This window comes from Puma concolor, unplaced genomic scaffold (genome assembly GCF_028749965.1).
Source record: "Puma concolor isolate L17-30 unplaced genomic scaffold, mPumCon1.1.hap2 unalloc_scaffold_7, whole genome shotgun sequence".
Taxonomy (NCBI): Eukaryota; Metazoa; Chordata; class Mammalia; order Carnivora; family Felidae; genus Puma; species Puma concolor.
In genome coordinates, this window is record NW_028240280.1 from 830,072 (window position 1) to 854,497 (window position 24,426).

The window sequence follows — 24,426 nt, forward strand, 5'->3', positions numbered from 1 at the left end:
ACTGCTGACCTCTCATCCATGTCTTGCAATCACGAATCAGCCATGTCCTGGGGGCTGATAGCTGCCCTGCTGATCACACACCACGGTGAGTAGGAAGTGCCACGTGCCTGTGAGGATCTATTGACGAGTGACCACAACTGTCACCAGATCTGGAGGAAGCTTGTGGCCACCACCCCAGAAGGAACCAGCGGGACATGTGCAGTCAATACAATTCAAACAGTCACTTATCTTCTGCCCCGTATTACTGTAGATTCTACCTGTTCGTGACCGTGTATACAGGGGTCACACTGTGTACATCAACACAGAATGACCATAGGTCCTCCTGGAAGCAGATAATGACAGAGATACAGAACTGTGATGGGTTTATTAGGGGAAACGAGGAAAAACAAAATAGAGGGGACAGGAATGGTCAGGGAAAGAATTCAGTCAAATACGCATATCAGACAACTTTTCTAAATATATCACATCACCACAGCCAGTGGTCACAGTTCAGGGTCCTCTTCAAATTTCACATTCTCCTGTAAGGCAAAGAGATTTTGGGTTATTGCAATGGGATCTTGTGTTCTCCTCTATGTATTTTGTCTTCAACAATATATCTGTGGCCTTGGATGAACACTTAATTGTGTGGCTGCATCTGTGTGTCTACCTCTAAGGGATTAGGACTGTCTTCAAATCTTAGATATAGATCCCTGAATGTACACACTATCACAGTTATCGTTTTCTTTTTCGTAAAGTAGGACCTGAATTTTAAAAGAAAAAACACAGGGGTCTTTGCCGTATTTTTTGAAACACGGATTGCCAACCTCTCAGCCTCGGGCATGACACTCTTAGTTTCATGAAATTGAATGCACATCTGTTGAGGACCTTCTGTGTGGAGATACATTCATTTCCACCCTGAGAAGGGTGAGTGTCCACTCCTCCCATACATTTTACAAATTCCTTAAGTGCTTCTCACCTCTTCATCGTACTGACCTCAGAAACCAACATTGTCCCTGTTTCTCAGATTACAAACCTGAGGCTCTGAGATGACCGCCGAGAGCTGGTGTTAGAGCTGACACAGCAGGAACACAGGCAAAACCTCAGGAGATTGCGAGGGAACTTTCGGAGACGCAAACCTGCAGGCAGGGTGGTGACAGCAGACGCAGGGGTGTGGTGACCAGAGTTCAGCAGGGGCGGCTCCTCCTCACCCCTGAGTTCCCCACCAAGAGTCTGACTCAGGCTGAAGGCCAAGGAAGTGGCACAGCTGATCTACAACCTGCCTTCACATTTAGTCTCACTGAGACACACTAACTTAGGCAGACAAGCGTTTCCTAAGTTTAATTTCCTAAATCTTCCAGAACATTCTTCATACATGTCCAGACCCTTCAGAAGACCAAGGGAAACAACAAAATTTATTTAGATTATGAACTAGTTGCACTGTGGTGACGTTGACATTTCAGAGATGATGACTGCATTCTACATTGTGGTTGAACCCGTGCAGCAGTCCTTTACAGACTTCACACTGTCCTCATGCTCCCTTCCCAGTGTGTGGGCCCTGCCAGAAATGGCCTCCAAGTCCATCCTACTGACCCCAACGCCCTCCCCTCTGCACCTCCTCAAACTCTGCTTACTGTGCTCAACTTCCCTTCTATTCCTGCGTGATTCAAGTTTCCCCCAGTTTCGCACTGGATCCTTCACTGGTATTTCCACTCTGGTGACCACAAGGTCTGTGTCATATAATGCATGTGCCCCCTTTCAGACGGGACACCTGAGGCACCTACACTTAGGGGTGCATCTCATCCTTCACGGAGCTCAAAGCATTCTGTCTTTCAGACAGGCACCAGTACTCCTGATACATCTGCCTTTGTGTAAAACTCCTCTTTCTTGTAGACAAGAGAAACCTACAGCTGACCTCATTACAGGGAAATGACACAGCCCATTGTACACTATGTCCTGAGAAACTTGAGATATGTGACACTGTCCCCAGGCAGGTTTGCAGTTGAATTGCCAAGCCCTCACAAGCATCCCTACATCATTCCCACCAAGTCTTTCACCAAGAAGACAAATACGCTTTATCGGTCACTCATCCAGTTCAGGTCATCTTACCAAATTTAGTACGTGGAGGAGCTGGTGGAGGAGGTGGCCCATGGCCCGTGACTGGTGGTGAAGGGTGGTCCGTGGGGGACAGCCTGCAAGGTGATCCTGGGGAAGGACCAGGCCCTCTTGCATTCATAATGGCCTGCAGAACAGAAAAGAAAGCTATGTTCGTAGGACAGAGCAAAGCACCAACACCAGCAAAAAGTGGCAACAACCCAAAGAAGCAGTGCTCATCTCCTGCCAGCTTCCCCACCACCAGGTTCCAAGAGGGCAGCATCAGCGCCAAAATCTCTACCCATACTTTGGGTTCCACTTATAGCTTTGGGGGTGGGGAACGGATGCTATGGGGACAAACCAGTGTTCCCACATGTGTGCAAATGTAGAACAGCAAGCTCGTGTCCGAGAGGATTTATGGAAGGAGTACCAAATTAATAAAATAGCATATTCCTGATAGGAAGGCATTTAAGTCCAGAATCGCCTTCCACCCCGCCTCCGCCTCCACCACAGAGGCTGCTTATTTGTATGTGAAGAACTACAGATTGAGAAGGAATCACAATCCCAGGCTCCACACATGGAATCATAGCCCTCGTGGCTCAAAGCTCTGCCTCTAAGCCCCCGCCTGTGCCCGATCTGCTTCTCTCCCGACAATGAGGTCTTCTCCTCTCTGCAAGTGCTATCCATGGGCACAGAGACATGTTCGGGGATGGGGATCCTGAGGTCATGCAGAGAACCTCGAAAAGCATGTTCTTAGAGAAACATGTTACCTATACATGTTAGGTAGGCTTAGCTAATTTATTTTCATTCAGCGGTACTTCTCAGTTAAATACAGTACAACTCGCAGGGTACTTTTGTTCTCTAAAAGATGAGCTGAAATTCTAAATAACAGAATTAACACAAATACACTTTCGTTTCTGCTGTACATCTCCATGTTTCACCTGTAACAGTGACACAGGACACAAGAGAACGTGCTCATGTGAACACAAAGGACACAGTGGAGAATTACAATGCAGGTAATTACGGATTGTCTCTCTTCACCACGCATGTAGCAATGCGTGTTTTCTAGGACAAATATGTCACCTCTCGTAGTTCAGAATATGTATACCCAGGGCACACCTGTAGGGATTCCAGACAGCACGGTTACAAAAAAAAAAAAAAAAAAAGGCTGAATGTTGATGGGTATTACATATACTTTGTCTAAGACCACTCTAAATGACACATACAAAAATATAAGTTGGAGTGAAGGCAGTTTGCATTTTCAAAACATAAGGATAACTGCCGATTTTCTGAACACATTAATCCCCTAGAAAGAAACTGAACAGGAAGAAACAGCAAGAGCAATGATTCCACACTGAGGAGGTCCAGAAAAAATAAGTCATGCCAAAAGACTTCCATGTGGAGTGTGGTCTCTTCCTCCCTGGGTTATTTCCAGGTATATACAAGAAAAGCCCTTGGGTGCTCAGCCCTAGGCACGATTGGTTCTAAACCTTCCACAAGGAGTTGACAGGCAGAAAGGAGAGAACCCCATAGACACTTGGGTTAAGGCTGTGCATTTGGAAAATGAGAACAAGCAGACATATCATACAACACACAAAACAGACACAAAGCCAGGAGAGAGCGCTGAACAGAAAAAGGAGGGTTTTGCCAAAGAGTTACAACTGAAAATGTCCACAGCATTTACCTTGTCCTTCGTGGTCCTTTTGGTAGAGTCAGTGTTGTTGTTACTCACAGGAGCAACATGTGGATCCGCAAAAGGCCCTAGAAGGGATGGAGGTTTATTCTGATTTGAGTAGATTGTGCAGAGATTAAAAAAAACAAAACATGGGGCGCCTTGGTGGCTCAGTCGGTTCAGTGTCCGACTTCAGCTCAGGTCACGATCTCATAGTCCGTGAGTTTGAACCCCGTGTCAGGCTCTGGGCTGATGGCCCAGAGCCTGGAGCCTGCTTCCGATTCTGTGTCTCCCTCTCTCTCTGCTCCTCCCCCGTTCATGCTCTGTCTCTCTCTGTCTCAAAAATAAATAAACGTTAAGAAAAAATTAAAACAAAACAAAAACACAAAAACAAAAAAAACCCCAAAAAACAAAAACCACTCTCCTCATTCCTCAAGCAACTTAAACTCTTTGGCTCAGTTCGATCCCAAATCACATGCACAGGGTATCCTACATGCTTCAGGTGATCCCAAGGTAAAGGGAGAGCCATTCTTTAAACTCTGATGAAGCCCCATAAAAGCCCTGGTTCAGGTGTTTTCAGAACTCCTCAAACAACTGTGGATGACTGGGGGCACAACTGGATGGATATACGTTAGGCTGCGCCTCATGCCTCCCACCGCCCAGCACATGGACTGTGTATGGCACACATCTGCTGAAGCGCTATGCCTGCTTTTCTGCATACAGCCCCATTCCATCTCCACAAGAGACACCTGTACCAACACAAAGTGGGGGAAATGACCCAAGGATGATAAGTCAATCATGAGAAACTCAAGGAATGTGGTGATGATGGCAGGTATTTTCCTTGCGTTTCAATGGTCTGTGGTACCACCTCTGCACCTTGTACAAGACTCAACAACGGGGCTCCTGAATGGCTCAGTCGGTTAAACATCCGACTCCGGTTCAGGTCATGATCTCACAGTGCGTGAGTTCCAGCCCCACGTCGGGCTCTGTGTTGACAGCTCAGAGCCTGGAACCTGCTTCAGATTCTGTGTCTCCCTCTCTCTGACCCTCCCCCATTCATGCTCTGTCTCTGTCTGTCTCAAAAATAAATAAACATTAACAAATTTCTTTAAAAAAGTCTCAACAACAACAAAAATTAGATGAAGGTTCTTAGCAAGCCAACTCATACTGCCCAGATCATCTTACCAAGTGGTGCAGGTGGAGGGGTTCGGGATGGTCCCGAACCTGGTACAGGAGGTGGATGTGCCCAGATCAAAGGGAGGCCTCTATAGTGGGGTGGGCAGAATCTTCCAGTTGATGGAGGAGGTCGCCACGGATCCACACTGCCCTGCAGAACAGAAGTGACAGCTATGTGCAGATGCCACACAAGAGAACCAATCCGCAAAGCAGATGAAACCCATAGAAGTACGGGTCAGCACCTGCCCCCTTCTCTGCCACCAGGATCCAAGAGATTAGCATCAGTACCTGAAAACTCTGTCCCTGCCACTGGGTACCACCTACAGCTTAGGCAACTAAACGCATGCGGTTAAACTACTGTCACCACATGTCCCTGCCCAGGTCTGAGAATTTAGAACAAAATGATCCCATCTTACAGGATTAAATAAGTAATTCCAAACTAATGAAGCAGCATATTCCAGACAGGCGGACATCCATGTCCAGGATCACTTTGCATCCCTCCACTACAGTGACGGCAAAAGCTCTGTTTTTGGCTTATTCCGAACACAGAAAAATGGACTGGAAATACACAGTTCATTCTCTGCACATGAAATCACAGCTACTCTTGGGGACAAGTTCTGCCTGCCGGCCCCACACTTGGCCCCCTCTGCTTCCCTCGCTGAGAAAGAGGTCTTCCTACTTTCTGCAAGTGCTGTCAAAGGCCAAGAAACCACTCGGGAGTTGGGGATGCCTGGAGTCTTGTAGGGGACCTGAGGAAATGTTTGCTGTGAGGAACATATTACACATCAATGAGTACTAGGCCCCCAAGTGTTCACCTGAATTCATAAGGAATTCTGATTTTGTGTACACTACAAGACACAGAGTAATACATCCTATGGGAAAAAAGAGGCAGACATTCATGAAACAATTAATGCAAATGTGTTTTGACTTTGGTATACATTTCCAGGGATGGGTCATGAGCGATGGTATCAGCTCTCACACTGACTGGAGACACAAGAGAACCTGCTCATATGAATAAAACTGAAGGACCTTGTGTTCAGAATACTTTTACCTAAGATACTGCTTGAAAGGATTCCAAACAGTTCATTTACCCATGAAGACGTGAAGGTGGTGAGTTATGACAATGACTTTGTCTAAAACCATCATAAATTGTACAAGGCACACAATATAAAGATGGAGGGAAGTCTTTTCATGTTTACAATGAACAGACAGTCTTCACACATGAATAGTGTGACCAGAAAGAGGAAAATAACAACAACACTGATCCCACAGAGAGGTAGTGTGTTAGGAGTCAACAAGCTTAGAGACTTTGGTATAGAGTGCAGTGTATCTTCCTGTTGTTGTTATTTTGAACACAAGGGAAAAGCCATAAGGTGATCAACTTCTAAGTTCCTTTGGCTACTAAACTGACCAGAAAAAAGATGACAGGCTGAAAAGAAAGCAGCCTGTAGACTCTTGGGTTAAGGCTGTGCATTTGGAGAATATAAACAGGCAGACATATCACACAACACAGAAAACAGGGATAAGGCCGCAGAGCATGCTGTTCCGCAAATGAGGGTTTCCTGACAGACTTACAACTGAAAATGGCCCCAGCATTTACCTTGTCCGTCTCGGCATTGTTGGTAGACTGCTTGTAGTTGTGACTCATGGGAGTGACATCACCTTCGGCTAAAGGCTCTGAAATGGATAGAGGTTTACTCTGATTTTAGTAGACTGTGAAGAATTCACACAAAGACCACATTTTGTGACGTGTTAAACTCTTGCCCACACTCAGGACCAGGAGGAGAGGCAGAGAGTAACCCACAAGCCTCAGTTGACCCCAGTGATGAGGGGGAGATCCATCCCATCATATCTTCTTCATTAGAAGAAACCATAGGGTCCTGGCTCATGTTCTTCATAATTAGTCAAATAACTTTCAACAGGGCAGCTCAAAGAGAAATCAGGAAATCGTCACCAAAACAGCCATTTCTCAATACACATGAGGGGTAAACTCAGCATCTCATTTCAGATAAAAATTAAAATGAGAGCGTCAGTTGGTGGATAACATCAAAAAACCCTCCACAGAAGAGCATGGGTGTGTTTCTTCTGACTCCAGGCAAATTGTTCAGTCTTTCAGCTTATCTATAAGCTGCCTTCCACATGGGAGCCGGTATTATGTAACTATTTCTGAATGGAACTGAACTTGACTGGTATTATATTAATGAGTAAAGGAAAACTATGGGTGTTTAGCAGTGAAGCCGCAGAGTTGCACTGATAACATCAGAGGACGAAGCTATTTGGAGCTTGGATTCAGGAATGTAGGTCTACAGTTCACAACAATAAAAAGAAAGGAACATTAAAAATAGTCAATAAATGACCTTCTCCTCAAATAAACTAAAGTCTTCACATTGAGTCCGGGTGGGAAGAAGGATGAGGCCCCTGTCCTGTCATCCTTTCCAAGCTCTTCAGAGAGGGGGATGCTAGAGGAGGTGGGAGGGTCACAGTCAGAGGAGGGGCATGAGCTCCACCAGTCACAGAGACAAGTACCTCACTGCCTGTAGTACCAGAGGAGAACACCCTTCTGTCACCCCTTCAGACCACCTGCTGTCCTTAGTGTTTGCTCTTCTGTCCAGGACACACGATGATCACCCACAGGAAAAGGCTTTGCCGCAGAAATTAGGCTGCTGCACATCACCACATGCCTTTTACCTCTCCTCGCAGGGTTCTGCATCCCTGGACTTCCAGGCATTGGTCTCCGCCTCCTGTATCCGTCAAGCAGCCTCTTTCCTTCCATCACATCCAGTCTTGGATACAGAAAAAGAATGGACTTCTATCAGCGTTGCAACGCCACGTCCTCTGACTAGACACTAAACAGCACCGCTGTCATCCCTCAAAACACCCATAAAAACTCATGTCACGCTCCCACACCTGTGTTTCAAGCGGGCGACCTCTCGGCTCTGCTCCGCCATTTTCCTCTCCGAGATCCGAGTCTTGATCTAGGGGAGAAAAACATATCCACCTTCAGTCGTGCCAGACTGGGAACGAAAGAGAGAGAGGAGGAAAAAAGAAAACACTTACCCAGTTGTCCCGAGCATTACGCTTATAAACTGCGACCTGAAAAATCAACAATAAAAAGTCCGTGTTTAGGAATTCCAAGGGCCACTACACTCAACCACATGAGGTACTAAGGGTTCACTATGTCAGGCAGAACTCACGTTACCTGGTGTGTGAAGGTGCGTTCTGCCTTCTGCAGCTGTTCTCGTGTTTGTTCAATTTGCTGTCTGTGAGATACAATTGTTTTCGTCAAATAAGGCCTAATAGTAGGTAGGATTATAAATAATCTGCTCATGTTCCCGTCATCCTCATATCTTCCCCCAATACAATTTATCCTTTCACATGAAACACTTTTCACACAATTCTAAATGTACAGAACCAAAGCTATTGTTCCATCCTCTCCTTACTCATTATTCCATGCCCGTAGGGTTCAGAGGTCATAGAATTCTTTTCCATTTGCAATCTTGCCCTAATTCATCATGTGACAAGTGACTTTCATCATAAAGCCAACATAAAGTTCTATTCTGCTTTCACTTGTGTACTCACCAGGTTTCCTAGGGTTGCAAAGGCCAGGACCATCAGATGGTACTACCTTGTTGATGGATATGATTTCATCCTATGGCACACTGCTTTCCTATAGATTATGACAACTGACACCACCCCTCAGGAACGTTGGCATGGATGAAGTTTCTACATGGGCAGGTCAATGCCGGAGACCCAGAAATGTTTAGTAGCTTAATTGTTTTGTTCTTTCTAATACTTATCTTTTCCTATCTGTTAATTCTCTACGGATATGTCCTCTGAATTTGTGTTTGTATTACTATATTCATGGAGTCTACCCATTGTACAAAGGTTAGAACTAAGAAACGAACAGGGGTTTCATGAGCCGCTGCTAATTAGTATCTGAACTCACTTGCACTTGTGTATGTCCCTTGTAGCTATTTTCAGATTTTCCTCTGCAGTTGCCATCTGATTCTTCATTGCCACTAGTTCACAGTTTGTCATATCCAGATTCCTAAGATGGGAAAGATATATACATAGTCCAGTAGCCAAGGTCCAGAAATTCTGCCTTTTTCCTTCTCAGCTCTCTTAAAGCCTAGACTCAAATATCCCTATCCCCTCCCCCAACGATGCACAGACTGACAACACAGTCAGAGAAATGAAGACCCCATTTAATGTTAAAGAAAATTCAACCTCCGTCTGCTGCCAAGTCGCCTACAATCAGAGCCGCCTTTCTAGTTCTCTGCTTCTACTCCTTCATCGTCAAGTCATCAAATAACATTGCACCTTGTGCCTTCCCAGAGTTGGTCTTTTGTTTGTGATGGAGAAGGCCTATTTCAGGTCAGTGTGAAAACCTGTGCCTGACCAACTGTACCCATTAGGATGAGGCAGGGGATCATCATTGCCTTACACCTCCATGGGACAGTGCACTGAATCTCAGTCCAGAAGTTGTACCCTGACACAGACACTGAGTATGAAAGACAGCCTTCCAGGATATGGCTTCACCAGCATTGCAAATCACTCCCATACACCACTAAGGTTCAGGAGTGCAACCCCTGCCCACTCTTTCAAAGATCCTGGTGGAGGGAAATGCCAATCTTAGAGTGGCAATATATGCTGAAATATAACATGGTGTGAACTGTCCCACAGTCAGGCTGTTATCTTCAGGAAACAGATTTCAGATGGAAAACTATCACCTTCATGGAGTCAGTCTACTTTAACAAGACTCAGTTCATTGACAGTGAAGGCAGCAAAGGGAAATGCTTAGAAAGGCTGGTTTGCTGTGTTGCCCTCAGACTATTTTGTCCATGGTGTTGCTTTAAAGGGTTTCAACTTGGCACCGGATGTACTCAAGAATCACATGCAAAACTGAAAGACTGTTAGTAGTGGACACAAAAGCACTAGACAGAGAAAGGTACATGCATTTCCTTCTGGCCTCTCAGGTAGTCCTTCAGCAAATGTTTTCTGGGGTGGCTGTAATGTAGAGGCTCTGTTGTAAGGGGGTGAAGATAGAAAGGTGGTCAGGGTGCTCTACCTGCTCCCACAAAGAGCTTACAAATTAACAAAAACAACATGCCAGTGAGACAGAGCAGGCTCCACCCCGGGTGTGGAAAGGACTAACAGAAGCTGAGCCTCCAGGGAAGACAAGGAAGCATTTCCTTTTCAATGTGAATGAGGGGCTCTAAAGGCCCTCCTCCTGAGAACAAAAGGAAATACTGGACCAAAGAAGAAACATGCACCTGGTGCACCAAATTTCTAATGAACCCATGAAGACACACTTCATACGAGTCTCACTTGCAGACTGGATGAAGAGATGCAGTACTGATGCCATCCCAACCCACAGTCTAGAAAGAAACTCCCATGGTTTCTGCAGCAAGGTAAGTCAATGTTTTCCCTAAATATTTTTGACCCAAGTCCGGTGCTGAACAAAGATCACCTAGTTCCGGCTGATAAGACAATGGGATGGGATTGAAACCTATAGGCCAATGTAAATGGATCCAGAGGGGAGCCTGTTATCAGTGTGCTTAATGCCAGGATCTTCCCTCTTCTACCCCAAGTACATGACACAAGAATGTGTGACAAGCACTAAGGACAGAAAGGAAAATGCAGGTTATAGGAAGCAAGGTAGGAAGGGCAGGCACAATTCTCCTGAATGCATTTGGCAGAAATACTCTGGATCCAATTCTAGAAGAAATATATTTATCTATAGCGGCCACCACATTCATTCATACAACAGTACTCGGGACCATTATCACATGAACGTCTTACTTTGCTGTAACCATTTTTCTTTTTTCATAGGATTTATCAAGGACGTCTCTGCTCTCCTTCAGCCTTTTGGCTGTTTCTGCCCTGATTGCTTTAATACAACTCGCAGCATTACGAAGGTCTTCCATGGCCTTTATCCTTGCTGTAAAAAAAATGGTTATTTTGTGCATGTGCATATGACCTGAGACTTGGTTTTGGGGTGACAGGAAAAGGGCAACTAGTGTGAAGGCAAGAAGGCATTCTTTCCCTTCCCAATGCAAAGTCATTGCCACCATATGGGGATTTCTCCCCAACAGACAACATACCTCCCAGTGCATGTTTATTGGACCTCCAGGCTCTCAGTTCCTCCAACTGACCGTTTGCATCTTCTGACTTTAGGACAGATATGAGAAAATACATTCAAGAAATAAGGATCGCACAACAATGTGAGTGCAAAGGACTCAGCATGGCTACAAAGAAAGATCCTGGGGCATAAATACAACAATGAGAAGGCAAAGAACATGGAAAATAGTTCCAGTCAAAGGGCTCACAAATGGCTTTCTTAGGAGAATATTCCTCTATGCACACTGAACATTGTTGAGCATTAAGAGAAGAAGGCAGTATACAATTTGCTATTGCCCTTCATCTCTCAACTATCTTGGGGGATTTTCTCCATATCTTGGAGGGCAGGTCTGAATGATGTGGTAATGACCTAGTTGTGAAAATAAAAGATACTTCCTAGTCCTTGAAATAGCAAACTCCTCATCGTGGTCCTAGTGACATGGCAGCTGTGCAGATGGAGGTTTGTCTCCCAGAGGCCCACTCTCTACTATGGTAAACAGCAAGCGAATATGCTATGCTCACCTCACCCAATGAACAAAAAGCCTCCAAAGTCAAATGACAGTAAAAGCAGCCAACTCTTAGCACTTCCTGATTCTTAACATTCCTCTCTCTCTCTCTCTTTCTGATTGCAAGGTAACATGTGCACTTTGAAGGGTGTCATTTAAAATTTTATTGAAGTGCTCAACTTTTCTGATGTTCTCCTTCAACAGAACATGTTGAATGAGTCATAACAATTCCTTAATTTTACTTGTGTGTTTAGAACGCAATCCAGGCAAAGAAAGTATTCTTACTTTCAACTTCAGAGCTTCAGCAGAGTGAATGTTACTTTCTCTCTTAGCTTCTTGAAGATGTATCTTTAATTCATTGATGTATATACAAAACATATGAAAAAGGAATCAGAATTCAAAAATAGCATCGTGGTAGATAAGCCTATGTCTGATGTGTGACTCCTTTCACAAATAAAAAGGTAGTTTTTTATTACATTTGTGAAGCGTGTCTTGAATTGGAAGTATTCATAGAACTCATGAAATAGGTCAGTAGGATGAACTACAAGAGGTAAAACTAATCAAAATGAAGTCACAAGAAATATTTGAAAGGGCAATGCTACCTTCTGTTCCCACGTGGATATTGCTTCAGCCAGCTCTGTGTTTTCTTTCTCCAACGTGTTGATCTTTGCAGTTTTTTGCTGTAAATTAACTAAAATGAGATAAAACAATTTTTAAGGTTGTTACCAAACCAGTGACATCGAATAATCCCACTGTATTAGCAGCACAGACACATGATCTGACACATGGGTGTAACTAACTTTTTAGCTTTCTCATTGTGCCTGAAGAAAGCAAGTTTCAGCAGCATTTTAAACCCAAGAAACCTCATTTCACTGACATTCCTATACGTGTAAGCTCTAGAACACCGACTCCTCTAACAGACACAAAGTGCAAACTCCTCTCACATTGGCCCAATGTGAGAGCTCTCCTGCCCTGAGGTCACCCTTCTCATCACCACCACCGCTGCATTTACAGTGATGAACACCAACCAGTCTTTGAGGGCTTGTTAAGTGTCAGGTAGCCACCTTGCCTCTCAACAGACAGCACCACAGAATCACCACAGTCCATGGGGTCCGTGCAGAATAGATTGCCCCCCATTTGCATCAAGTTCACTTTTCCCCTGGCATGAGTGGCTCCCTCCGCTTCAGACTCCAAACCTTGGTTTAACCCTCTCCTGTGACACACACCCTGCCTGGCAATACCTGGCTTCTTCTCTAAGCTTAGGCTTCTGGACAGACTCAAAGAGGGTTTTCTCATCTTCACATCTCACCAAAAGCCAGGTCATGGCAAAGTACTCACTCCACACCTCAGGCTCATATCATCACTTCTGTCCTAATCATTTCTAGGCAAAATTACACTCATTCTGTTCTCCTTCCTCCTGTGGTGTTTTCCTCCCCTGGTCTCTTGTCTTAAGAGAGGCCAATCCCTCCACATTGTCACTTAGCCTCTAACAGGAAAGAGAAAGATTTTCAAGAGTTAACAAATCAAGTAGACATCAGAAGTCACCATATTTATCCTCAGTTAAAAAATGAAAACCCACACCAAACACGAGTAATGAAAAAACATTACAAAGACTACTCAAACCTAAAATCTTACCTGGATATACTGGAGGCTCTGTCTGAGAGAGGAAGAAACAAAATTAAGTTTGAGGTCAAAACATAGTAATAGTAAAAACTTATTCTTCCTGATAAAATACTGAAAGGTCATCCAATGAAATCACAATGATCATTTTGTTCAGCATAATGAATTCATAACGTTAATATAATAAAAAAGTAGAATTTCATATTTAGTTCATGATTCTTTAATAAACCATTTCTGATAAAAGCATAACAATTCAGAGCTTATTTTGACCAAAAGATAGATTTACATTATATTAAATAAATATCAAAATATTCAATTCTGTCAGTGCATAATGCGGACAGTTTTAAAAATACGTAAATAAAATATTTGTCTGATTTTTTTCTCTTGTAGTCAAACCCAACATCCACACTGAAGTCCAGAACCCAGGATCATTTGAAATGCCAAAAAAAGAAAAAAAGAAAGAGAGAGAGAGAGAGAAAGGGAGAGAGGAAGAAAGAGACAGAGAGAGAGAGAGAGAGATGGAGGGGGACGGTAGGGGGGCGAGAAGGAAAGGGAAGGGATGGGAAGGAGGAAGGAAGCGGCAAGGAAAGAAAAGGAAAACCTTTGTATGAAGACACGCTTCTTTCATTCTCTAGAAAGCTTTCTGAAATGTTCCACAGGGTTGGCTGCTTTCCGAATCAAACAATTACAACATGTCAGGTGCTATGATTTTCCTAGATCACTAAAAACAGAGGGTCTTCCAAAAACACATCATCAGATGAGAAAGAGAGTGGAACATGGCTAGGGCAAAAGCACAGGCACCAAAAGAAAGGATGGCTAACATTTCAAAAACAAAGCAAAAAGGGCTCCTGTTGAGAAGGTCTAAGAAAAGCAAGAGGAACTGAATTCCTGTAAAGGCACTGGTCTAAGGCAAGGGTTAACAGTTTCCATACTGGAGACTTCTGGGAAAGTGAACCAAAGAGAGAACAGGTATTAGGGAGTAATGGTTGTCTGGGCAAAAGTAGAAATAGCCATTTAAAGCCTGACTGCACTAGGGTTTCTATTTTCTAGGAGCACTAAAAGCACGTCAACCATGGAAAAAGACATCCTGTGATTGTCTTGTGTCCACTGAAAAGTAACAACCATAAGATAATGACTGTGGGACTGAAGGATGCTTCCCCACTCCCAGCCCCTCACCCTTTGGAAAAGTGCCTTTATAAGCCTGGCACACTACCCTTTTGGGGAGCGATATTCCTCTTTCTCGGTGGCTCCGCTGTATACAACCTATCTCTAATAAACGCCACCTGCTTTGTTTCCCTTTCGATCAGTGTTCATTACTAAGACACTGAGACTGGAGAACCTGGTCTGGGTGGCCCAGTAACACCCAGACCCAAGTCATCCCCTGATGAATTATAGCTCAATAAATTCTAGGCAAGACTCTACTTTAACAAAAGGTAAAGACACATTTTCTTGATCGGTAGGACGTATATCCCTATTTGAAAGTTTTGAATGATGATGTGATGCTGAAGCGAGCCCCAACATCTTGCCAGGATATTGGAATATCATCATGGTATCAAAAAGTGAGTCATAAAAATGTTGTTATAGGAAAGTGTATCTACGGAGGGCAAACAGGAAACCATGGATAGTCCTTTAATGTCACATGTTTCCTTTCCTAAGCAGGGGAAATGGAAAGAGAGATGGCCTTCCAAGTACTTAATATGCATATTTTCTTTTTGAAGGGAAAGATTTCTAAATTGGCAGGAAAAGAGGAAACACAGCCACTTATAAATAAACTCATGCTCTTCTGTTCTTGCTTAGAAGGCCTGCCCTCCAGAGAAACTATTTCTCCAAAGCCTAATGGGGTTTTTCTGAAGACAAGCAATACAGATGAAGGGAAATACTCAACTACAGTGCTCTTCCTCCTTCCTGTCTCATAGGGGAGGAAACTCAGCCTAAAACCTAGGGAAAGACAAAACTTGACACTAAAAGCCTTCACCTCAGGTTTTTTAAACACGGACGTGACCCCAAGCTTCCCCAAAAACTTAACAAGGTACCCTGAAAGGAAAAACCACATCTTTTGAACACAGAATGCAAGCATTAGAATCACACTTCCTATGGCAGAGATGGTGGGATAATCAGGCTGGGAATGTAAAACCGCTCTGATTAATAGGATAATGACTCTAATGGAAGAAGTAGTCAGTATGCAAGAAGAGGTGGTGAATGTGAGCACAGAAACGATAACTCTAGGATCCAAAAGGACTTCTAGAAATCCAAAACATCATAACAGAAATAAGGAATGCCTTTGTTGGATTTATTAACACACACAACACACCTGAGGAAAGACTCAACAAGCAGAAGGAAATGTCAAGTAGAAACACCCAAAACAGAAACGCACACAAAGAAATTAAAAATACAACAGAGAAAATCCAAGACCAGTGTGACAATGACAAAAGGTGTAACATACACAAAATGGGAATACCTACTTATACGTTTGAAGTGCAAATGACTGAGAATTTTCCAAAATTAATGATAGTCATAAACCACAGATTCAGGAAACTCAAAGAATTTCAAGCAGGATAAATACCCCCCTCCAAAAAAACCAAACCAAACCAAAAACAAAACAAAACAAAACAAAAAACACAAGAAACACAAGACTATCCCTAGACATATACTATTCAATCAAGAGAAAATTGAAAACAAAGAATTTTGGAAGAAGCTAAGGGGTAGTGTTGGGGGCTGGAGTTGCAGGGAGATGGAAGAAATAACACCTTACCCAAGAGGAACCAGGACAAAAAATACTCAGAATTCAGAAACCATGCAATCAAGAAGACTGAAATGTTTATACTGTTAAAAGAAAAGAACCCATCCACCTAGAATTCTGTGAACAATTAAATTGTCCTTCAAAACATGTACAAAGTAAGGGAAATTATTGGAGATACTGAGGTCAATAATAAAGGCTGAATTCTCCAAGAAAACATAATCCTTAATGTACATGCATTAACAACAGAGTGCCAAAATACATGAGGCAAAAACTGATACAACTGATAGGAGAAGTAGACATATACATTATTACAGCTGCAAGATTTCAACACCCTCTATCAGTCATTGACAGATTGAGCATAAAGATATTCAAATATAAGAACACAGTTGGACTGAACTGCATCACCAATCACCTAGATCCATGACCATCTGTAGAACACTTTCTACAATAGAAAAATACACATTCTTCTCAAGCTCATCTAGAACATTCACTGACACAGACCATATTCAGGGTCATAAAATACACCTTAACTTGAAGTCAACAAAATCATAGAAAATACGTTCTCAGAACACATATGTAAGCTAGACATCAATAATAGAAAGACAACGGAAAAACTACAAAATATATGAGAGATATTCTCATAGAAGATAGAGAATAGAGATAGACTAGAGAAATTCTAAAAGAAGAGGGTCAAAGAGACATTTCACAGAATTTTAAAAATATGTCCATCTAAATGATAATGAATGTTGGAATTACTACAATTTGTGGGATGCAATGAATGCCGTGCTTAAAGGGAAATTTGAAGTACTGAGTGCATACAAATGGTCTAGTAAAAAATTTGTGCTTACCAAAAAACTTCTGCTTACTTATGCTTAAAAGCCTATCTGTAAGGTATTTGAGTATACTCACAGCAAGGACAACTCTCCAGAGGTAAATAAGACATGCACAAATTGCAACGGTGGCAGTAATAACGGCAAGCTTCCGCAGAGTTCCGAAGACACGAGAGCCAAGAGGGAAATGGTCAGCCAAAATATGGACAAGCTGAAATAATATTTGAGATAATGAGGAATAGCAAAGACATTTATAATATCTGTCACCAAGAATCATTTTTTATAAACCTTCAACCAGCCTCCAGGAAGTTATAAGCACACCTCTCAAAGGCCTCCTCCTGAAGGAGAGGGAGGACAGAAGGCTTACAAAGGAGCTGGGGCAAACCTGTAGGAGTGATGATTGTGTTTACGATCTTACTGTGGTGATGGCTTCATTGTTCCTTACCCTTTTAGTAGACAAGAAGTAAATGACTTCTGTTGTACATATTCACGAAGTACCTAGATAAAATCCCTTGGAACATTTCCAAACATACACCAAAATTTACGGAAGGAGGGGGGAAAGTAACAATAAAAATGTACTAGAGATTCAAATGAGGCTGTTATAGAGACAGATGTTTACAGATATGGATATAACTGAGAGATGTGCAGCTGCTCTTATAATAATATGGGATTATTCCAGCAAAAATAAATTCTACATTATTGTTTAGTTTCTAAAAACACTGAGGTTTTCTTTTTTCTAATGTTGATTTATTTTTGAAAGTAGAGACAGGGGGGGAGGAACGAGAGAGAGGGAGACAGAGAATCCAAAGCAGGCTCCACGCTGTTAGCACACAGCCTGATGCTGGGCTCAAACTCACAAACCTGAGCCAAAATCAAGAGTCAGATGCTTAACTGACTGAACCACCCAGGCTCCCCATAAGGTTTTATGTTCAAGGTTTACTTTGAATCTGAATCACAGCCCAAATTGTCAGACTTCTGAATTAAATAAAGATTTGCATAATCAGGTGATCTTGTCTATTTTGATGAAATCTATGAGGTTTTAAGTTACTTGAACACACATCTCCAAATAGCCAATACAATAAATTCAAGTTCCTATTTCATAGTGTTGCACCTAAACCAATCAATAACAACTATGGAAATTACTTTCTAAATAACACAAAAGTCCTGGGTATGGTCACCAAAACAACAGAACACATATCATTTTACTAAAACTAGACTTACCAGTCCTTTAGGAGAAAATACACTCACAATGCAATTCATACTAACTCACATACCAAACTTTAATTTTGTGCCAATAAACCTCTCTAGAAAGTAGCCTCCAAAAGGTGTACCATTTGTATCTTCAGCTCTCAGAACTGAGGTCACTAAATTGCGTCCCGGTGGGAAATGTACACTGTCTTTGAGTGGCCAGTGTCTGCAAGAGACCAGGGGCCGTCAGCACAGTGATCATGGGGATCAAAAGACAGAGGCCATCTTGACATGAATGGTAAACATCCTAAGTCCTGGGCACTCTTGATACCTCTGCCAGCTATCTGTATGCTGATTTGATTAGTTACCGTTAACTAGATTCGATCCAAGGGAGCCAGTAACACTTGGTTCCCACAGACAATGGTCATGACCAGGTGGAGGTAGGAAATGCAAGACAAGTTAGTTTGTGCAAGAATTCAGAAATGAGGGAGGGAGAGAGAGCTGAACTGATCGATGAGATGCAGCCTAGGTAGAAGGGGGAAATTGCAATAAACAGAACCAAGAAATTTCCTCCTTCGTAGACTCAAAAGAGACAGAATAGATTCTGTTGTGCCTGGAGGTATTCATGTGAGAGGATTCTGCCTCAATTTAGGTTGTTCCTGACTTGGGACCTTGCAGATCCCTCTCTAAGAATCTGGTGCATGCCAATATCAAGAAATCTACTTTTCTCTATGGGTGTCCCCTGTGTCTCTGTCTCAGGCTCTTGGGAGTACAGGTTTTGCTTTTTAATGATAGAATGAAACATTCACACTGGCAACCAGGGATTTCTTTATAGTTGGACAATCCTAAGGACATTCAAGACCCTTTTTGCTTTGGGTAAATCAACACTCTGCACATAGTTGGCTAAAGAAAGGACAAGAATGCATTCACTTCCTGATCACATCACTCCTAGTGACTTTCTTATTATAAATGTCCAAGCAGGCTGAGGCCACTTCATGTACGCTGAGCTTGTCAGCTACCTGGTTGGACACAGAGTCCTTGGGGGCAGCCTCTAAGACCAGAGGGAGAGGGCTGATGCACAAGTTCCCCAAAGCGAACAAACCAGGAAGCACAGAGCACCAACGACATTTCACTTTCCAACACCAACACTTCGGACACCACGGTTCCCAGGGCTACCAAACTTCACAAATGTGAACAACGTGCTGATAGGAAAACTAACTACGTATAAGAGGGACTCTAAACTTACAAAGCTTGAAGAAGAATCTTGACAGGCCTTCCAGGAGCCATCTAATAGTATAAAATACTATTAATACTATTAAATGGCTCTTATTCAGTAGAGTTTCTGACATTTTTTAAAATGATTTTAAGGAAGTATAATTCAAACATCATACGAGCCCCTTATTTAAGACAAAGATCCCAGTGGCTTTTAGTATCTTCCCATGTCCTTCTTTCTGGACATTATGAAGCTCAGGTTTCCATCCTGTCAACACTACTCTTTTTGGAGCAAGTGGCCCAGACAGGATCCACAACTTCATGTGGACAGGTGTGGCCAGAACCCCTACATGCTGGTGGAGAAACCTTGCCCTGACTTAATGGGTTTTCCAAAAGAACTGAGTTCTCATCAAGGACTCCATGAAAAAGCTGTTTTTTTTAACCACAGTCTGAAAAAGATAAATAAATACAAAAGGAAGAAGTCACTGATGTCGGATGTGTACTCACATTTGTGTTGGGGTAACCGGGATACCCGAGTAAGAGCATCCAGAAAAATAGCTTCCGAACCGTCATATTCTGGTCCTTTCAGGGGGCGCCTGGGCACCAGAGAGGAGGTGCAGATGGGGGTGAGGAGGTGGTGGGGGTGGGAGGGGAAGGGACGGGGTGGGAAAGGGGGTGAGGTGGGGGGCGGGGTTTAAATGGGGATGGGATTGGGGAGGGGGGTGTGGCAGGAGAAGAAGGGGGTCAGGGAGAGTACTCGGATCAGATCAAGTACAAGAAGGGAGGGAGGAGGGTTCAGAGAAGTTAGTAGCTCAGCAGGTCAGTAAATCACTAGATGAGTAGGCCACAAGTAGCCAGTTAAGTAGACTGTCAGTAGCAGGTGGAGCAGACGAAGATCTCTCTTCATCCAAGTCTTCACCTGTTTGAGCATTGCCATAGCAATTCAGACGGTTTATGCTCTCTCTCCACCAATCAGCTGCCTTCGACCCTGATAGCTCACAAAGGACACCCCGCATGACCATGGCTTTTCAAAAGCCCCTTCCATTATGTACATATCTGGGGGCATGTGTGTCCCTATGGGAGTGTCTATGTATGTCTTGGTTTTGTACGTGTATATATTAGTTATGTGTGTGAATTTGCTGCCCCTTGGGTCTTACCGTGGGTGGTGTCTGTGTGTGTGTGTGTGTGTGTGTGTGGGTGTGGGTGTGGGTGTGGGTGTGTGTGTTCTCCTGGGGGTGTCACTGGCCGTGTCTGCAGTGTGGGTCTGTGTGTGAATCTGTCCATAAGCCCCATACCTGTGTTCCCAGGTGAGGCTGGGTGTGATCCTGTGCTTGTGGTGTCTGTTTATTTCTTAGTGAGTATGGGTGTCTGTGAACCTCAGAAATGAGCTGCCACAAAGGGGACTCCCCAGGGGCGCCTGGGTGGCGCAGTCGGTTAAGCGTCCGACTTCAGCCAGGTCACGATCTCGCGGTCCGTGAGTTCGAGCCCCGCGTCAGGCTCTGGGCTGATGGCTCGGAGCCTGGAGTCTGTTTCCGATTCTGTGTCTCCCTCTCTCTCTGCCCCTCCCCCGTTCATGCTCTGTCTCTCTCTGTCCCAAAAATAAAATAAACGTTGAAAAAAAGAAATCAAAGGGGACTCCCCAAAGGCGACCCCAGCAATGGGTGAATATGAGACAATCTATCTCTTCATTAGATTCTGTTGGGAAAACTGTATATCTACATGCAAAAGAATGAAAGTGAACCCTTCCCTTACATGATACACAAAAATCTACTTAAAATGGCTTAAAGACTTAAATGTAACACCTGAAACCATCATACTTCTAGGAAAAATCAAAGAGGAAAGCTCTTTGACTATGCTCTAGGCAATGAGATTTTGGGATTGGCACCAAAAGCATACGCAGTAAAAGTAAAAATAAATTTTTATTTTTAATTATAATTATATAATATATATAAATATATATATTTTTTATTTATATATATCTAATATATATATTTATATATATTATATATATATAATTATATATATTTTTTATATATTTATAATATATATATTTGTATATATATATTATATATATATATTTTGTATGTATTTTATTTTATATATTTTATATATATTTTTAATTATATATATTTTTTATTTATCTCTATAAATAAATATATATTTTATATATAATATAAATATATTATATATATAATAATATATAAATATAAATATATATAATGTATATATACATGTGTGTATATATATAATTATATAATGTATAATATAAATATAATATAATAATATATATTATATATAATAATATATAATATAATAAAATATATAATATATATTATATAAATATAAATATATATAATAATATATACATATTAATATTATTATTATTAAAAATATATATAAATAAATATATATATAAATATATATATTTTTATTTATATATATAAATATATGTTTATATTTTATAATGCACAAAATATACACAAAATGCACAAAATATAATGCACATAATGCACAAAAAATATAAATAAATATATATATTATATATTTATATAAATAAATATATATATTATATATTTATATAAATAAATATATATATTATATATTTATATAAATATATAATATAAAAATATATTTATTTTTTATATATTATATATATTTATATAAATATATATATATAATTATAATTAATTATAATTAAAATTGGGCCCACATCAAACTAAAAACCACAGGGAAGGAAAGGGAAGGAAACCATCAACAAAATGGAAAAGCAACCTACAGAATCGGAGAATACATTTGCAGACCATCTCCAAGAAAGAGTTAATATACAAAACAAATAAGGAGTTCACATGAATAGTTAACCTTAAAAATAAAACTACCAGTTATGTTACCAGGAAAAGTAAATGGCTTATTTAGGCATAGCAGAGAACTGCCCCTTGGGAGAAGGAAGCTATAGCAAGTCTGGAGAACAAAGGAGAGGAACACTTTTGTAGAGGAAAGGAAGAAATTGGGAGGGCTATGATCTAGTGAAAGTCCATTGGAGTACACTGGGAGTTCCAAGTATGGTGGCTTTTCATTGCTTAAGTTGTGACCGTCATCAGCTGGGCCATGATGAGGGAAGAAGAAAGACCTTTCTTCCTCTTGCTGAGGTAGTATAGCAGTAGCTGAAGTAGTGTCAGCTTACAAGATATGTCTCCTTCCAGTGGGTCTGCAGGAAATGACACGTGGTAGAGCCTGTGAGCTTCCCCCTTCTGGCCCCCTGACTCCATTTTCTTTAAGGTTTTATTTTCTTTCCAGTTCATTAGCATACAGTGTTGCATTCGTTTCAGGTATACAATAGAGTAATTCAACACTTCCACTTTAAATAAAGTTTCCTCTTACAATTTTCCCAAAGTCAACAGCAAAGAAACCATATAACAGGGTGAAAAAGTGGGCAAGGACCCAAATAGACTTTTTCCAAAGAAGACATACAGAAGGCTAACCGGTATGAGAAAAGATGCTCAACATCGCTAATTGTCAGGCAAATGCAAACCCAAACCACAATGAGCTATTACCTCACACCTGTTTGTTAGGATGGCTATTCTCCAATAGTCAAAAGATAACAACTGTGGGCAAGGATGTGGAGGAAGGGTGAACCCTTAAGCACTATTTCCAGGAATGTAAATTGGTACAGCCATTGTGGAAAACAGTTTGGGGGTTCTCAAAAAGTTAAAAATAGAAATACCATATGATCCAGCAATCCCACTTCTGGGTGTAGATCACTATCTCAATGAGACATCTGTACTCCCATGTTCATTGCAATATTATTCAGTAGCCAAGATATGGAAACAACTTGAAGTGCCCATCAAAAGAAAGAAAAATGGCCTGTGCATTCAGTGGAATAGTATCTGGCCAGAAGAAAGAAGGAAGTTCTACCATTTCTGACAACGTGGGTGAACCCAGAGGACATGATTCTAAGTGAAATTAGTCAGACGCAAACAGACAGATATTGTATAATCTCATGCACATGTGAACTCTTCGTCTAAAGAAAAGTTGAACTTGTAGAGACAGAGAGTTGAAGGGTAGTTACCAGAGGCTGGAGGATGGGCAAAAGGGGGAGATACTGATCAAAACGTACAAACTTTCCATTGTAAGATGCACAAGTTCTAGCGACCTAACGTACAGTACGGTGACTACAGTTAACAATACCATATCGTATACTTGAAATTGACGAAGAGAGCAGATCTCAAGCATTCTAACCACACCACAAAAACAAAGTAGCTATGGGTGGTGATGGATATGTTAACTAGTTTCATTGTGGTTATCACTTGTCAGTGTATGCATATATCAACGTATCACATTGTAAGTCTCAAATACATAAAATTTTTATTCATCAAAAACAATAAATAAGTAAGTAAATAAAGACCAAAATAAAGAGATAAATGAACAAAATTCCAATGTGTGAAAATGACTTTGGATAATGCCTGAAACATAGTAACAGCCACCAGAGATACAAGAGGACCTGGGAAATAGATACATACGTGGTACTTCAGTATACCTGGAGCAAAAAGGTGAGGAGAGAATACAGGCTTCTTTTAAGAGATGAAGCTGGAGAAGTAACCAAAGCCTGCTTCTGCAGGACCTTGCAAACCAGTAAAGAACTTTGTGCTTTTTCTGAAAAGTACTGAGAAGCCATTGAAGAATTTCAATCATTCACTGACTGATTGCTGAGCTTTCATTGTTAAAAGATCACTCTGATTGGAGATGGAGAATGGGTTGACGTGAAATGGAAGTGGGTGGCAGGAAAAGTAAACAGGCCAATTTTAAGGCTGCGCATGAGATGATGGTGGCCTGGCCTATGTTAGTTGCGCAAGACTGGAAGTAGTGGGACGATGAGGCAATTGTTTCAAGACATACACGTGAGAGGTCTTGATGATTAGCTATTGGGGTTGGGAGAGAGGGAGAGGTCTGATGGGTCAGTTGCTACAGTGGGATCGAGAAGGGCAAGAGACAACTTGCATTGAGCTACGACAGGATGACCTTGGTGGGAATGATACAACTGGGAGGTGAAGGCCAGAACCCAGATGACCATATGTTGAGGAGAGGCTGGGAAGTGAAGAGTGGAGTCAGGATTATTGACTTGGCAACAGTACTGCTTGTTGCCACCTAACATCCATTCCCACCTTCTCTCATATTGAGAGAATTCCTGATATTTGGGTGGGTACATGGCTTTGTAGACTGGGCCTTTACATTACCAGGAAGTGTTAAGTTATGGTCAACAGAATGCAAATGGAAGTGAGGTGTGCTATGGGCAAT

General features: G+C 41.9%; 2 protein-coding genes and 2 long non-coding RNA genes across 10 annotated transcripts in view; 1 reads left to right on the top strand and 3 right to left on the bottom strand.

The window, feature by feature from the left end:
• LOC147571030 (transport and Golgi organization protein 1 homolog) overlaps positions 1–24,426 on the bottom strand; it is a 494,441-nt gene that overhangs the window by 405,754 nt on the left and 64,261 nt on the right. The window lies entirely within an intron of this gene.
• LOC147571040 (uncharacterized) overlaps positions 1–24,426 on the top strand; it is a 72,253-nt gene that overhangs the window by 34,025 nt on the left and 13,802 nt on the right. The gene's annotated exons all lie outside the window — the stretch shown is intronic.
• LOC147571044 (transport and Golgi organization protein 1 homolog) lies at positions 346–9,519 on the bottom strand. 4 transcript variants are annotated; one of them, XM_086696687.1, is made up of 11 exons: positions 8,865–9,517; positions 8,118–8,178; positions 7,976–8,011; positions 7,826–7,893; positions 7,607–7,701; positions 6,519–6,595; positions 4,928–5,069; positions 3,755–3,831; positions 2,086–2,218; positions 1,013–1,115; positions 346–518 (listed from the first exon to the last, which is right to left on the bottom strand). In XM_086696687.1, the coding sequence occupies exons 1-11, from the start codon at positions 8,954–8,956 to the stop codon at positions 509–511; spliced, it is 894 nt and encodes a 297-aa protein (XP_086552813.1). In that variant the 5' UTR covers positions 8,957–9,517; the 3' UTR covers positions 346–508. The 4 variants fall into 4 exon arrangements, with proteins under 4 accessions (XP_086552813.1, XP_086552814.1, XP_086552815.1 ...); XM_086696688.1 differs by lacking the exon at positions 346–518 and having other exon boundaries at positions 858–1,115; positions 4,967–5,069; positions 8,865–9,519; XM_086696689.1 differs by lacking the exon at positions 346–518 and having other exon boundaries at positions 858–1,189.
• Positions 10,845–19,785, bottom strand: LOC147571045 (uncharacterized). The gene is made up of 6 exons (XR_015247780.1): positions 19,642–19,785; positions 16,814–16,945; positions 13,180–13,201; positions 12,147–12,235; positions 11,023–11,089; positions 10,845–10,859 (listed from the first exon to the last, which is right to left on the bottom strand). It is a non-coding gene; the product is annotated as an uncharacterized LOC147571045 (long non-coding RNA).

What these genes read in the sequence shown, in the direction of transcription:
- LOC147571044 (XM_086696686.1), bottom strand. Translation starts at nt 8,956, where the DNA reads ATGACAAACTGTGAACTAGTGGCAATGAAGAATCAGATGGCAACTGCA. An exon ending in ACAATGCCGAGACGGACAAG is followed by an intron (nt 5,070 to 6,518) that starts GTAAATGCTGGG and finishes TCTGTTCTGCAG; the next exon opens with GGCAGTGTGGATCCGTGGCG. An exon ending in TCCTCCACGTACTAAATTTG is followed by an intron (nt 1,116 to 2,085) that starts GTAAGATGACCT and finishes CCCTGCCTGCAG; the next exon opens with GTTTGCGTCTCCGAAAGTTC.